This window comes from Lampris incognitus, chromosome 6, assembly GCF_029633865.1.
Source record: "Lampris incognitus isolate fLamInc1 chromosome 6, fLamInc1.hap2, whole genome shotgun sequence".
Taxonomy (NCBI): domain Eukaryota; kingdom Metazoa; phylum Chordata; class Actinopteri; order Lampriformes; family Lampridae; genus Lampris; species Lampris incognitus.
The window spans coordinates 53,206,554-53,223,563 of NC_079216.1; the positions used below are offsets into that span (position 1 = coordinate 53,206,554).

General features: G+C 43.5%; 1 protein-coding gene across 3 annotated transcripts in view; it reads left to right on the forward strand.

Annotated features, from left to right (window-relative positions):
* LOC130113756 (aminopeptidase N-like) overlaps positions 1-12,662 on the forward strand; it is a 33,887-nt gene extending 21,225 nt beyond the window's left edge. For all 3 annotated transcript variants that reach the window (XM_056281374.1, XM_056281376.1, XM_056281375.1), the window contains 11 exons: positions 291-457; positions 919-998; positions 8,316-8,449; positions 8,735-8,790; positions 9,014-9,161; positions 9,322-9,413; positions 10,068-10,178; positions 11,210-11,377; positions 11,615-11,755; positions 11,948-12,029; positions 12,131-12,662. In XM_056281374.1, coding sequence (XP_056137349.1) covers positions 291-457; positions 919-998; positions 8,316-8,449; positions 8,735-8,790; positions 9,014-9,161; positions 9,322-9,413; positions 10,068-10,178; positions 11,210-11,377; positions 11,615-11,755; positions 11,948-12,029; positions 12,131-12,280 — 1,329 coding nt within the window. In that variant the 3' untranslated portion in view covers positions 12,281-12,662. The remainder of the gene's footprint in view (positions 1-290; positions 458-918; positions 999-8,315; positions 8,450-8,734; positions 8,791-9,013; positions 9,162-9,321; positions 9,414-10,067; positions 10,179-11,209; positions 11,378-11,614; positions 11,756-11,947; positions 12,030-12,130) is intronic.
* Positions 12,663-17,010: the final 4,348 nt, after the last annotated feature.

Genomic DNA, 17,010 nt, shown 5'->3' on the forward strand with positions numbered 1-17,010 from the left:
CCCCCCCGTTCAGGGATGGTCGTTCCCTCTTCACATAGCATATATGGCCTCTTTGACTCCCCGTTCAAACAAGCGTTTCTCCCTATCAAGGATGAGCACATCCTCGTCATTGAAAGAGTGGCCACTGGCCTGTAGATGGGTGTAGACTGTGGAGTCCTGGCCTGACGTGTTAACTCTTCTGTGTTGTACCATCCTCTTGGCCAGCATCTGTTTGGTTTCCCCGACAACACTTGTGAAATCCTTCTTATTTTATCCTTAATATAGATTTGTTCTGTGACTATCTCTAATAGGCTGTGACAGCCAATGGTGTGTCCCTTCCTGCTCCAGTTGATGACATTATGAACCGCTGGGTGCTCCAAATGGGCTTCCCTGTGGTAACAATAGATGCCACCACGGGGATCATATCCCAGAAGCACTTCCTGCTGGACCCAAAGGCTGGAGTCAAATCACCCTATAAGTACATACCACTGCCCACTCTCTGTAAAATTGATAACAACTAATAATCCTTTCCTCTGGGTTCCTCCTTTAAACAAGTGGAAGAATATGCCAGTGGAAAGAGATTATTCCATTTCAATATTTTTTTTTCGCCTAAAGATGTGGTGTTATCCTATAAATCAGATTACTTAATTTGCATCAATGCAAATCACACACACACACACACACACAAACAAACACACACACACATATATATATAGAGATTTATATATTCTCTCCATGCCTCTTTACACCTTGCTCCTTTCTTCCTAAATCCTTCCCTTTTTCCTTCCTTGGTTATTTCCCTTATTCATCTTTCCCTGCCTTAGTGATTTACATGTTTGATTCTATCAGTAACTTACTCAAACTGATTTATGTTAGCCATGAATTTAATCATGAATTACCAATGAGTGACTGATTATTGCATTCATCTTTTTTTCCTAGCTATAAATGGTTCATCCCTATCAGATGGATGAAGTCAGGAGAGGTTCAGAGAGACCACTGGTGGCTGATGGAGGAGACAGGTATGGGCCAATATTGACAGCCAGCTAGTGGGTGGGGGCATACAGTATGTTGAAAGATGTATTGCGGAGGTGTGTGTGCGTGTCAGTAGCGGACCGTGCATTTATGACCTAGGCCTTCGGTGAGACGTCACCTCCTCATAATTACCCAAAGACAGCCGTCATATCACTTTGCTACAATGTTTTAGTCATCGTAATCATCACCATCGTCGTTATTTGACACTTCACTTTCACAACAGCGACATCGTGTGGCAACATGGTGTAACGTACAGCCTTACAGGAAGTAATCCCGCTGGGCATATAAATATGCTATCAAGAAACTCAACACATCCCAGCCGGGCCGCTGGGCATAAAAACAATCAAACATTAAGCAAATAAAATAGCTCTACAAAAAAAAACATTTAACTCACCAGTGTTGTCTATTTGAAGACAAAATCCATTCTCCTTTCGTTCTGGATGAACGGTGGATCACACGGCCATAGAGCACTCCTTTGGCTTTTAAATAAGACAAGCCAGGTTTTGGAAGCCCGTGTAGTTCCATGAGCCCTTCTGTGAGGAGAAAAGCAAGCCCACCCAGCAGTAAAGATCTCCGCTTTGCTCGGATCCAGTGAGCCACGGCTACCTTTCGTAGGCGCTTGCCTGGAAATGCCGCACATACGTCTTCCCCGGTTGGGTCAGAGCCGCTAACTGTGGGTTGGTCTGCCCATCTCCACAATGCTTTCCTTTCCCCCAAACGATCGTCTTGAAAATGGTGCGACTAATAAATCTGCCACCACATCATTCACGAGTTCTCCTTGAGACATTATTCTCATGCACGGCTAACTAGCTTAACTAACTAAATCAAAAACACAAACGCTAGCTAACATCAGCGCTGATGCTGATTGGCTGAACAATCTGTCACGTGGGCTGCATGCAGCGAAGACCCTATGATGCTAGGCAAGTATAAAAGAATACGCCCATCCGCTACACAACAAAATCTGATTGGTTGAGTAATCTATCAATCCAGTATTAACGCCTAATCTATTGTAGCGAATTCGGGGGACAACGCAAGCACAGGAACTGCCGCGGCCGGGAAGCGAACTCGTATCGCCCGCACCACAGGAGACATCGCTAACCGCTCGACTAAAGGGTCAGACCCGCGAGCAAGCGGCCAGCGTGTCTTCTTATCCATGCACGTTACAATATTTAGATAGCAGAGACCTTCACTCGAGGGGCAGTCTTCTCACACTGTTACAACAGAGGGAAAAAGCTGATTGGATGATTTTTTTTTTTTTGGCCGAGAGACTCCAAGCAGAGCCTCCCGAATTCGTATGTGTAGTCGAAATCGAAATGTAATGCGATATTAACAAATTGATTAGAAGATTGTATTATATTTATGAAAGTGTTTTCCTTTTTTTATGGAGTCGAAGGCCTTCACTGAAGGCCTAGAAGGCCCTGGCGGTTCGCCGCAAGTGTGTGTGTGTGTGTGTGTGTGTGTGTGTGTGTGTGTGTGTGTGTGTGTGTGTGTGTGTTCTTGTACCGCTATCTATGTGAGGACCAATTTGAGGTTTTAAGGTTAAGGTTAGGTTACTTTATTGTCTCCCATGGCAGAAAATCGTCTTGGGTTAAGGGAATGGCTGCATCAAACCAGACATTACAATATAAACACATTAAATAGAGAAACATGTGCAATCATTAGCCTGAGATAAAACAAATGAGCAAATTAGTCACAAAGCCATTCACACTATTAAAACTTGCAAAGGTTCAAAGGTATACTTCTCACAACAAACATGGACATACATTACAAGCAACAACACAGCTCACTTTACATGCGTACAAGCACACAAGTGATTGGTGGAGCCTGCAGTGACCTTAGAGCCTCCCTGCCATTCTAGCCATCCTCTGGGAGTTGTCCATTAATAAGTTCAACTGACAGAGGGACGAATGACTAGTTATAACGGTTGTACTTACACAAAGGGACCCTGTACCTCCTTCCAGAATCCATTAGCACATACTCAAAGTTCAACACATGGGAAGCGTCAGATAAGATCCTGGTGGCCTGCTGAATGATGGACTGCTCAAAAATGTCTTGGGGAGTGAGGGGTGTGTTTGCTCCCAAGAAGAACAACGTGTGAATGGATTTTGTGTTTACATGATTTACAGAATACAGCATTGAAAGAGGATAACATAATTATAATGGAATTATAAAATATATGAAGAATATGATGTGTAGGATGCCAAGCAGTGTCCAGACGCCACCGGAACAGCCCAGGACCTGAGCCACGCGACCACCATCACCATGTTAAAAAAAAAAGTCAAATCTATGAGGGGTCCTGTAATGAATGAAAGGTCACGTGTTTAACTTGACCTACTCACGGGTGTACGTGCAGTGCGTGTGACGTATACAGGAAGTTAGAAGCGCATGTTATGAAGGTTGTATGTCGGATGAACGCTAGTAAAAGCTACACAGTTAAGAACCTACGAAGTCGGCTCGTTCCTGAATTATTCTTATGTCAGTAAGACAAGGCGTCTACGGACATTACATGGTGTCAGAATAGTCTGTGTATCGGAACACGAGCGGTCATGCCGAAGTTTAATCCGCCGAGTGAATTCAAGTTTGACTGCCCCGTTGAATGGCCGCAGTGGAAACAACGGTTCTCGCGATTCAGGCTCGCGACAAAGCTGGATAAAGACGACGGGGAGATTCAAGTGAGTTCGCTGATTTATGCAATGGGCGGCGAGGCTGAAAAGATATTCAGCTCGTTTGACTTCGCGGCGGAGGGTGATAAAGTGGACTATGATATCGTACTGAAAAAGTTCGACGACTACTTTATTCCCCGCCGTAACATCATACATGAGAGGGCGTGCTTCTATCAACGTAGCCAGCAGCCAGGAGAGACAGCGGAGATGTACATCCGGACATTGTATGAGCTGTCTGAACACTGTGAGTTTGGGGACAAGAGGGATGAACATATCAGAGATCGTCTGGTAGTGGGCATAAAAGATAAGGTGCTCTCCCGTCAGTTCCAGCTCACAGCGGACCTTACTCTGGTGAAAGTCATTGAACAAGTGCGCCAGGCGGAGGCAATAACAAAGCAGCTCAGCCTCCAAGCTAACCAACCAGAGGCCCTGCTGGCTAACGTCAATGTTGTCCGACGGCGGGACGAACGCCAAAACAAAAAGGGCGGACAGCGTCATGGTGGCAGCAGTCCTGCAACCAACAAAGTAGATGAATGCGGGAGGTGCGGCAAGACGCAGCACACCGATGAGCGGAAGTGTCCTGCAACGAACAGTAAGTGCAACAAGTGTCATAAAAAGGGACATTGGGAGCGTGTATGTCACTCTAAAGCGGTGAGAGAAGTCACTGAAGAGGTTAAACAGCTGTACTTTCTGGGAGAAGTTGGCAAAGAGAGCAGTCAGGAAGATTGGACTGTTAGTTTAACAATAAGTGATGTACCAATAACCTTTAAAATTGACACGGGGGCTGACGCTACTGTTATCAACCAAGGGACATTTAAAAAGCTGAAGCCAAACATAAAACTGGGACCTCCTGACACATGCTTCATAAGCCCAGGTGGAAACATCAGCTGCATAGGACAGTTTCAAGCCACAACCAACTACAAGGAGAAACAATACTCCTTTCCAGTGTATGTGATCAAGGGGAGAGGCAGCTGTCTGCTGAGTCGTCCAGAGGCAGTGGAGATGGGTCTAGTGAAGCGGATGAATGAGGTCAGTGGAGTTTTCGGTTCAAGTGGACTGCTGAAAACAGACCCAGTGAAAATAGCTCTGGTGGAGGGTGCCCAGCCATACGCGGTGCATACAGCCAGACGGATACCGCTGCCACTTGTACCACTGGTTAAGAAAGAACTGCAGCGCATGGAAAATGAGGACATTATTGAAAAAGTGACTCAACCCACAGAATGGTGCGCCGCTATGGTGCCGGTGCTGAAACCGAACAAGAAAGAGGTTCGCTGCTGCGCTGACCTCAGGAGGCTGAATCGAGCGGTGAAACGTGAGAAATATGTGCTGCCCACTATGGAGGAAATAATGCCAAGGCTCGCAGGGTCAAAGTTCTTCACAACGTTGGATGCAGCAAGTGGGTTTTACCAGATCCCCTTGCATGAAGACAGCAGGGGGCTCACCACTTTCATCACCCCATTTGGGAGGTATGCTTTCTGCCGCCTTCCATTTGGTATAATGAGTGCTCCAGAGATTTTCCAGAGAAAGATGGCGGAAACTCTGACCGGGCTAGAGGGCACAGAGGTGTACATGGATGACATCCTTATACATGGAGAGACTGAGGAAATCCATGACCGGCGCCTAGCAGAGGCGCTGGGAGTCATTGAAACAGCAGGTCTCAAACTGAACCAAGCGAAATGCAAGTTCAAACAGAAACAAGTCCGCTTCCTTGGTCATATCATCAACGAGGCAGGCATCAGACCTGACCCGGACAAAGTGGCCGGAATAGAGAACTTTCCTCAGCCCCAGAACGTGACGGAACTCAAGAGGTTCCTCGGGATGGTGAACTATTTGGCAAAATATGTCCCAGAGCTGTCCACTGTAGGTCAGCCGCTTTATGGACTGCTTAAAGCAACGACAGAGTGGCTGTGGGGACCTGCACAGAACACAGCATTCCAAGACCTTAAAGCAGCACTCGCCACCGCCCCGGTACTCACCTTTTATGACGTCACTAAGGCTACGGTGGTGTCAGCAGATGCCAGCAGCTACGGGCTGGGGGGCGTTCTGCTCCAGCAGCACGGGGAACACTGGAAGCCCGTGGCCTACTGCTCCCGACGGCTGAGTGACGCAGAGACAAGGTACGCACAGATCGAGAAAGAGTGCTTAGCCAGCGTCTGGGCATGTGAAAGGTTCGAGAAGTACTTGTTTGGGCTTGACAATTTCAGACTTGTCACCGATCAGAAACCACTAGTGCCTCTCATGAACAGCAAAGACTTGGATAATGTGCCCATTAGGTGCCAGAGACTGTTAATGAGGCTGATGCGTTTCAATGCAGTGGCTGAATACGCACCAGGCAAAACTTTAGCTGTAGCTGATGCACTCTCCAGAGGCCCAGAGCAGCGCTACGGAGATGGTGCTTCTCATGATGATGTTGCAGCGCACATTGATGCCATCGTGTGCCAGGTGCCTGCCACACCTCAAAGGATGCAGGAGATAAAACAGAGCACGGATGGGGATCTGCAGCTCCAGACAGTGTTGGGCTTCATCAGACACGGCTGGCCTGAGTATGTCGATAAAGTGCCGGAGACAGTCAGAGACTTTTATCAGGTGAGAGGGGAGTTATCTGTGGTAGATGGTTTAGTCATCAGAGGCAGTCGTATCGTCATTCCCACAGAGATGAGGGTGGTGATCTTAGACAGAATACACGACGGGTACCAGGGGATAGTTAAGTGCAGAGAGAGAGCTAGCCAGTCAGTGTGGTGGCCCAAAATGACAGAGCACATTACAACAAAGATACAGCAATGTCAATTCTGCAGAGAACACAAGAACACACAGAGAAAAGAGCCTTTAATGTCAAGTGAGCTCCCATCCAGACCATGGCAGAAAGTTGGCATAGACCTGTGTGAGTACAAAAAGCAAAACTACTTGATAGTGTCTGACTATTATTCCAGGTTTTTGGAGATCCTAAATCTACCAACAACTACTAGCAGTCAGGTTGTAGCTAGGCTGAAGGCTACATTTGCACGTTTTGGTATCCCTGAAATTGTAGTTAGCGATAATGGGCCACAGCTAATTTCAGAAGAGATGAGGAGGTTCAGTGAGGATTATGATTTCATCCATGTGACTTCAAGCCCACACTACCCCCAGAGTAATGGACAGGCAGAGAGGGCTGTTCAGATAGCCAAAAGCATATTAAGGCAGGAAGACCCTCTCCTCGCCCTGTTGACATACAGAGCTACACCCTCTTCTTCCGCTGGAGCCAGTCCAGCGGAATTGCTCATGGGTAGGAGACTCAGAACCACCTTACCCACATTGCAGCATAACCTGAAACCGGCCTGGCCTAAAGAGGAACTGATCAAAACCGCTGACGCCGCAGCCAAATCGAGGCAGGCTTTCTACTACAACCGCAGGAACGGCGTGCGGACACTGCGCCCACTGAACTCGGGTGACGCAGTACTCACCAAACCTGATGGACAGAAAACATGGACAATGCCAGCAGTTGTTCACAGTCAGAGCTCCACTCCCAGATCCTACATAGTGGAGACAGCTCAAGGTGAACATTACAGAAGGAACAGGCGCCACCTGTTGGCCACACCCAAAACACTCACCTTTGTCAGCAGGGATCCTGACCATGTCACTCCAGGGGAGAGTGGAAACACGGATGAGTCCCGAGCAGCAGAAATGCCAACTTCCACACCATATGTTACTCGCTCTGGCAGGGTGAGCAAGCCTGCAATCCGGCTGGATTTGTGAGGCGTATGGACTTGTGTACTGTGGGGGATTTTTTATTTTTTTTGTGAAAAGGGGGGTGATATACAGGTTAGAAAATCATCGATATACAGGTTAGAAAATCATCTTAGAGGGGGAGATGTAATGAATGAAAGGTCACGTGTTTAACTTGACCTACTCACGGGTGTACGTGCAGTGCGTGTGACGTATACAGGAAGTTAGAAGCGCATGTTATGAAGGTTGTATGTCGGATGAACGCTAGTAAAAGCTACACAGTTAAGAACCTACGAAGTCGGCTCGTTCCTGAATTATTCTTATGTCAGTAAGACAAGGCGTCTACGGACATTACAGGTCCTCTTAAAGATAGAAGTACAAAAATGTGTGTGTGTGTGTGTGTGCTTTAGCAATAATAAAAACAAGAAAATATCGCTACAAATAATGGTTATAATAATAATGATGAAATTATAAACATATAGTATAGTTAAAACATATTTTCTTCAGCAGAAAATAATGAGTATTTCCTGTCTCCGTGCAACACATAGCACAAGAGTGAAAAATATCCCATTATATAGGATGGGATATTTTTAGGAACAATTGTAGTGACGTCTTAGATGTGGGGCACTACACACATACGCACAGAACAAATCTATAGTAGCACTACTTCTGGATGTAACTTCTAGATGTAAGCATTAAAATTCAGTGTGTCAGTTTTTCTGTTACATGGTTTGTTGACTGTGAAGACCGACAAATATTTTAGTCTCAACATACAAATGTTCAGATTTGCTCATTAACACATGATATTTGGGTGGCGGTCAAATAAACCAATTATGTGAGCACGTCTGCCGTCTGCGTGTTGACTTGACACATTACTTTACATTTACCTTTTAATCCCTTTGCTGTTTCTGTTGCACTCTCTCCATCTGCCTTTCTCAGCGGTAAACATGGACATGAAGAGTAATGGAGGTGAGTGGGTTCTGGCCAACATCAACGTGACTGGTTACTACCGTGTCAACTATGACTCTGGAAACTGGGAAAGGCTGCTTGCACAACTTAATACTGACCACCAGGTAGCGTCACACCAAGATCACATAACATTTCATATTCTTTCATATCACCCAGCAAGACAAACTATTGTTTTCATGCAGTGTTTGACTCAGTTTCCTTTCTTTCTTTCTGTTCATTTTATCTCTCTGCTCTTGACCGCTGGACACACTTTAAAGATAGTTAAGTCTCGGTGTGTATCCCCTGGTGAAAGAAACCTGATGTTGAGTTGAATTTCTGCACCTACTGTTACGTAAATGCCGAAAGCGTTTCATAGCATGCCCCAAAACACACCATGATATGTTTTGCAGGTTATACCACCTATCAACAGGGCCCAAATTGTGGATGATGCTTTCAATCTGGTCAGGTACGTCAGTGTAGGTGCCCGGGGTTTTTATCTGGGCTAGCTCAGAAGGCAGCTAGCCCAATTTGAATACACCAATGCATCTGCTCTGCAAATTATATAACATCATGAAAATAACATGAACTGAACCAATAAAGTAATGAAAAAAAGATGGTAATTCCTTTTGTAATGAAACATTTTTTTAGCATTAAACAAAGTAGAAAATATGGCTCTCATCTTTTTGCAGGGCCAAACTAGTCCCCACCACCCAAGGTCTTAAGACTACCATTTATCTCTCTCAGGAGAGAGAATATATGCCCTGGCAGTCTGCTCTGAATAATATGCAATATTACTACCTGATGCTGGACCGTACTGAAGTCTATAGGCCTATGCAGGTACAATACCTCTGTGTGTGTGTGTGTGTGTGTGTGTGTGTGTGTGTGTGTGTGTGTGTGTGTGTGTGTGTGTGTGTGTTAATCATTTCTTTGACAGTATGAGAGATGTTTAATCTCGATATAACAACAACCTGAATAAAACGAAATAAAACTCTTCCAGGACTACATGAAGAACCTAGTAACTCCTCTCTACATGTACTTCAAGAACATGACAGCAAATTGGGCCCATGTTCCAGATGGACACACTGATCAGTGAGTGTATCCAGCTTGTGGTTGCAGGAGATCGGTGGTTTTGAATGACATAACACTGGGGTCCTGGTAGAGTAAAGAAAACATAGCCAAAGGTGGGAGTAATGGAAAATTGAATCACATATAGTAGGATGCACCTGGATACAAGTTGGGAAACATGTTAAAGAGTAAATAAGAGTAACTAAACCCTAGAACATTTTAGCGAGTTTGCCAATATATACAGGTTAAAAACTATCTAAAGGTTTAAAACATGCCAGGCTGGTCTTGCTCCTCTTTGTGTTAGCATAGCAGGACAAACACAGCTGCAACTAATACAATTAATATTGGGTCTATTGGATTTAGGTGTACCAGCAATCCTATAAGCGTTGACAGACAGACAGAACCAACATTAACAACTGTATATAGTACTGTCAGTGCTGGTTATTTGGCACACCTAAATCAAATGGACCCATTATTAATGTTATTAGCTGCAGCTGTGTTTTTCCTGCTATGCTAACACCTGAGACAGCACTTTGAATCTTTTAGAATAGACTGTGTATTCTGTGTAAATTATTTTTCACATAAGCAGCCAAACTAATTTAATGAAGCAGGAATAAAACTCTTGGCTGTTGCTCCTTTCCTTTTCTTTCTTTTCTTACTTTCTCTCCCCCACTGTAGATATAACCAGGTGAATGCTATCCGTGTGGCCTGCAGTACTGGAGTAGTTGAATGCCAAAACCTGACCACCACATGGTTCAAACACTGGATGGAAAATCCTCATCATAATTTGTCAGTACTATCGCTCTGTCTGTCTGTCTGTCTGTCTGTCTGTCTGTCTGTCTGTCTGTCTCTCTCTCTCTCTCTCTCTCTCTCTCTATATATATATAGAGTGTCTCTTCAGGCTACCATAGTCCTTCATTCCTTTGTGCTTCCTTCATTATTTTCATCACTTCCTTTAATTTCTGAAATTTCAAAAAGACAAATTCTTAAAACAATGCATCTAAAATATGTATGACGTGCATAGTGATTCAAAAAGATAAAATATATACATATGGAGGACTAGAACGGCTAAAACTAAAATGAGATCACTAAATGGTAAATGGTTGTATATTAATTTTTCTGCTTGCAATAATAATGCTAAAATGAGTTGAAAATGATAGCTTATAATCATAAATAAATAATTTAAATGTAAAACATAAAATTAAATTTTCTGTTTGTTATTCATTATTTGCTAATTTCCATTTCCTATTTGCATTTTTCATTTGAGTATTGCATGTAAATTGAAGGAGAGGCCTCCTGTCCATCTGCTGAAGACAAATGCTGCACAGAAAATGCCAAGTATAAAAAAGAACCATAAAGAGGGAAACTTTTTTTTTAAATTATCTGTTAATAATTTGACTTTCACATTACCAGTTAACTTTGGCATGCTTATACCGAGAACAGCAATGAATAATAAGAATGTTTACCCTTTAGAGATTGAGTTGAGATTGAGAGATTTTGTTTTGGCTCTTTTGGCCCTCCATAAAATATTCACATTTTCTCCTTTGTCTCACTTTGGAATTGAAAATGTTGGAAAAGGTGAAAATTACCAGTAAACTATACAATAGAGTATGTACACAAGATCAAGACACAACACAGCCAGATGAGAAAGTGTTAAAAGGTGTAAACAAAGGCTAAAGAAAATGGAAACAGGTGCTGATCTGGTATCACTTTGATTTGATGTACAGTTTTGATCTTCCAGTTAGAATGAATGATCTCCCCTTGACTGTACTCTTAGCACACTTCAGTTAGGTCATTGATCATCTACTCCTTGTGGTCAGGATCCATCCAAACCTGCGTTTGACGGTGTACTGCAGTGCCATTGCAGCAGGTGGTGTTGCAGAGTGGGAGTTTGGCTGGGCCCAGTTCAAGAACGCTACCGTGGCCACTGAGGCTAGCAAACTCATGTCTGCCTTGGCATGTACCACCAATAAACTACAGCTGCAAAGGTGTGTGTGTGTGTGTGTGTGTGTGTGTGTGTGTGTGTGTGTGTGTGTGTGTGTGTGTGTGTGTGTGTGTGCGCGCGTGTGTGTGTGTGTGTGTGTGTGTGTCTGTGTGTCTGTGTGTCTGATCAACTCCTCTGAGATTCAACATGTTTATGATCCTCATTTATGTGTGTTTCTGAACAAATAAACAGTTCTGCATGTTTTGCATGTTTTGTTGTTCTGTCTACTTTGCCCAGCCAGGTACCTGCTGTACACCTTAGAACCAACTATGATCCGTAAGCAGGACGCCACCTCGGTTATTGTCTCTATTGCCGGTAACAGAGAAGGACAGGATCTGGCATGGAAGTTTGTCAGGGAACAGTGGAAATACATGTTCACACAGTGAGTTTTACTGTAAACTGAATCAGCAAATAGGCGAATCAGAGTTGATGTGATATTTTGCCCATTTTACAGCGGCAATGTGTGCAATTGTCGGAAACTGGCACTGCAGCTTGTGTAAGCAGGTTATTTTTCTGCCAAAGTCATTTTCATTCTTGGATTGACAATTACTTAACCTCAGTTTAAAATGTTCAGATATGGAGTGGGCTCCTTCTCCTTTGCCAGTCTTATCACCGGAGTCACAATGAGGTTCTCTACTCCGGCTGAACTACAGCAGGTTTGTATTAGCAAGTGGATTTTATACCGCCCTCATTTACAGACATAGGTACGGAGAACAATGGGTTTGGGTTTTTTTTCTAATTGTTTTTGTGTCCACAGCTCCGAGAGTTTGTGGAGGAGAATGCTGCAGTAGGTTTTGGTTCGGCCACGCTGGCTGTGGAGCAGGCCTTGGAGATGACCGCAGCTAACATCAACTGGCTACAGCTCAACAAACGAGACATCCTGGACTGGTTTACCAGCATGATGTAGCATGATACTGCATATTATCTGCAAGGCCAGAGGAGATAAGTGGCCACAGAATGGTTTATAAGCCGGTTTCTTCAACTTGACCTTGAAACATCAAATGCAAGCCTTGATTTTAATTCATTGCATACCGTGAATAAAAACCAAAACAATTTGACAGTTTTAGAGATTCTATTGACAAAATATGTTGAAAGAAACTAATGAACACACCACATATTTCCTTGAGGTTATTATATCATGTGCTGACATATCAGATATGGGGGGAAAGAGGAACATTTATGAGTATAACTTATTGAAGTTATTTTGACAAAACTTTTTCCAAACACTGTAAAAATGTTTATATATCTGAAAAGTTGGAAATTGGAATCTGAAACACTCCTTTAATGGAGGGGGGGGGAAGCCTAAATAAAGTTTACAGTGTGGTGAAATTGTGGCTTCTACTATGATGGTAGACTACTACAATTGAAGAAGTCCGCTACTACTACATTCGGCTGCTGTCCTCTACATCTTCCTCTGTCACACCAGCCACCTGTCCTGCCCTTCTTCGGCACTCCCAATGAAAATCTTAGCATCTTCAACTCTGCCACCTCCAGCTCCACCTCCGGTCTTTTCGTCAGTGCCACTGTCTCCAAACCATATAACATAGCTGGTCTCACAATTGAACTACAATTACACAAAAAACTACAATTGAAGAGGTAATGTGTTTAATTGGACTTGCATAGCTCTGGTGTCAGCGTCACCGTCAGTTTTGGTGTTGAGATTCACAAAGCTTCAGTCTCAGACTTGACTCAAACGCACTCCTCTAATGACTTGGTTTGGATTTGATCTCGACATTTGTGGTCTTACCTAAAAGGCTATGATATGCACATCACATGGTGATATAGATCATTCTCGGGAGAATATACCTTAGTGGTCTTTAGTGAGATTTGATGATACAGCTGGTCTCTTCACTCAGAGAGCAAAACTATCACCTCACCCATTTACATATTTCATATGTATAGGGAAAACCTAGTACACTTCACTTACGTACACACTCCCTGGCTTAGCACAAGTGTTGCCAGACACCATGTCCTACTACCAAGAGTCCAGGGGCTGGGTTAAATTAAAATGGTGAAAAGTATAATTTCAACTTTGTAATTTGCTCTGCTGCATGTTTCCAATTAAAAGTACAGAATTAACAGTAATTATGTAAATGGACCCAGAACCAATATGCTGATTTGAATGCAACTGCTGCTATTTAAGATGCTGCCCACTTTGCTAGCAACTGACGCCACTGTGCGCTGAAATGAACGTTACACTATGCAGGGGTAACACAGAGAAGATTTTAGTGGCGAGGATGTTTCTCTGTCTTGATCATCCAGGTTGATCCACTATACACAGAACTTCACCTTAGGCATGCAAAAAGCAACACTCCACACACTAACTGAAAGTTAAAAACACACTCTCCTTTCTTAGATGTACTACTATTGACTCGACATGTTGCACCATAGATACGATGACTGCTCTGCTTACTGAAACAAGTCATTGCCTGCTTTTCAAAGATGTTAAATAATGCATGAAGTTCAACAGGTCACCTGTTTTAATAAGTTTTTTTTTCTTTTGGATTTTTCTCCCCAATTGTATTCGGCCAATTACACCACTCTTCCGAGCCATCCCAGCCACCACCACCCCCCCCCCCGCCCGCCAATCTGGGGAGGGCTGCAGACTACCACATGTCTCCTGTGATACATGTGGAGTCGCCAGCCGCTTCTTTCCCCCTGACAGTGGAGAATTTCGCCAGGGGGATGTAGCGCGTGGGAGGATCATGCTATTCCCCCCAGTTCCCCTTTCCCCCCCGAGCAGGCGCCCCGACCGACCAGAGGAGGCGCTAGTGCAGCAACCAGGATACATACCCACATCTGGCTTCCCACCCGCAGACGCAGCCAATTGTGTCTGTAGGGACCATGGATGTACTTAATACATCCATGCCGTCTTAACACATGGGCACACTGGGCAGTTGCCCGGGGGCCCCACGAGCATAAGGGCCAAATGCTAATCTATGTATGGTGCGACTTGCTATCAATAAATGAATAAATACTATACTAAACTATAAATATTCCTTATTGGAAAATGCATATTTAGCATGTGTTTTACTTAAGATAATGAACAATGTTAATTTTTATTCCTGTGAGTGGTTGTGTAGGTAGGGGCCCCAGTGTACTGCTTTGCCTGAGGGCCTATAATGCTGTTAAGACGGACCTGCATCCATGGTAGGGATGCCTCACCATGAATGTATTATGACCAAGCTGGAGATAACCCGGGGGTTCGAACGGCGATCCTTGTGTTGGTAGTCAACAGAATAAACCACCACACCACCCAGACGCCTTGTCTTAATCAGTTAACTGAATCGTATACCCTATACCTTGTTTGATTTTTGCTTCAATTACACTGATGTTGATACAACCTTAGTGCTTTCAGGAGAATTGAATTCCACTCGCCTTTCTCACCCATGGAAAACACCAGAGAGGTAAAAATCAATTGGAGATGGGTTTTCTTTTTTTTAAGTGAAATGAAATCGAATATTGGGAGCCTGAATCTTAAGCACTCAGGAAAACTGTGTTTTCCCATCCATGTGTAGGCCTAATTGGTATGCCAGTGGAGAAAACGTACAGGCTTCATCTGCATCGTATTGATATGCCAAGCCGTTAGCGGTCCATATCAGTACAGCCTCTCTTCCAGGCCATCTTCAGTGCAGCCAAACACCTATGAGTTACTTTTCTTAACAGTCCGCAGTCAACAGGACAACCACAATAAATATGCGCTGACAAATTGTGTTTATTGCGTTTATTATTTTAATTTGTCACAGCCACACTGACATACAGTAAACAAACAGAAATAAAACCAAACCTTAAAACATTTTACACTGAATACATTTCCCCTTGACACAGCAAAAGACAATAAATATCCTATCATAAAAATTATTTTTAAAAAAAACAAAGGAAGAATTATGGCTTTTCACTTTTCGTTTCTCTTTTACAATGATGCTTGACACAGACAGCTCGAACAAATAAATAAATAAAACAAATATCTACACTGATTGGAAAAAAAAAGTATTTGTCTCACTGTTATTTTTGGAGGGTTAGTAAGAGATTGGAAACTGCTTTACTGCATCTGCTGGAGTTTCAGTCACATAAAAACCCCCAGAAAAACACCATGGTCCGCATTTGGATCAGAAAACATGATGACCGTGGAAAACAATTAAAGGAAATATGCATGGGCAATTTGACACTAACGACGGTGTTTTGTAATATGCATTTTCTTTATAAACTCTAAAATGTGTGCCAGACTGATTATGCATCACAGACTGAGGCAATACAGTGGATTTCTCATTATTATGGATTCCTACTGCCTTAAATAGTTGTTGTCGTGCCATTGCAGTTATGGTTGGCTTTCTTAAGCACACAAGACAGGGAACAGCATATGTCTAAGTATCCAACAAAATTTGGTGATAGTAGTATTGTTGAAAGCCAAAGAAAGCAACAAACTTTTTTTTAATCATATCATGAGACAGTGGGATATAGTGAGGTGGTACATATCATTCAGAGACAGGTTTCACAAAGACATCTTTAGCTCTAAGACCACAGCCCAAGTTTACTGAAAGCAAAGCAAAGAGCAGCAGTTGGATGTTCTCTTTTTCAATTCAGTAGAAGGAAAGTTAAGGATACAAACCAAAGTTAGCCTCTTCAGAAGACTGGGAGCAATGGTGACCTCAGCTTTCGCTAAGGTGAAATTTATGGGATGGACAATCCCATTGAGATTAAGATGTTCAAATGAGCTTTTGGCCAGTGCACACACGTGGCACCTGCCAGAAAGTCACTTCCTATTACAGCATATGAAGGAAATGAATAAAATGCACACACCGCAGCACGTTTACATATCACCATCATCAAAACCTCTGCGAGGGCCGTCTTGCTGCAGGTGCTGAAGAAGAAAGAGATGGTTTAGTGCCATCACCTAAACTCCCATGACCAGGACTGTTAACCAGGAAGTTTGTTCACATCCGTTCTGCACGAGGGACAGATCACAACACGTGTTTTTTCTTCTGTGTCTTCTTCTGTGTGTGTGGATTCTGCCACTGACTCATTCAGCAAACTGAAATTACTATCAAAGAGCTAAACTTTTTTTTTTGTTGCTTCGTCTCAAAATGAACCCATTCCCAGATATTCAAAAGGACACAACATTTAAAGACATTAAAACATTATCCGCGCAAGAGAATAACACACAAACATGCAGTCAGTCAGTCAGTTACACAACTAATCATCTCAGCATACACACACAGCATGTGTGTCAGTGACTCTTTCCCCATCTCCAAAATGTGACCCAACGCATTTCGTCGTACCCGTGTACCCTTCCCTGATAAACCCTCTCAAAGATTTTCTCTTCACATTTCTCCTCTAAGCTTTCTATGCAGAGATCTTGTCATAAAGCTTTTTCAGGGGGCATAAAAAGACCAGTGACAGAACAGGATATGATTGTGATTGTATTCTGATAGAGGGTAGTACAAAGAGGGAGGGGGAGAGAGGAGGGGAGAGCGAGAGAGGGCAGAGCAAGAGAGGGGGGAGAGCAAGAGAGAGAGAGAGAGAGAGACAGGGTGAAAACCAGTAAGAGAGAAAGAGCGGAGACAAGCTTCAGATGTGTAAAGACACACCAGGGAACACACAACACGTTTACACACACATACACTGTAGTAGTAAGAC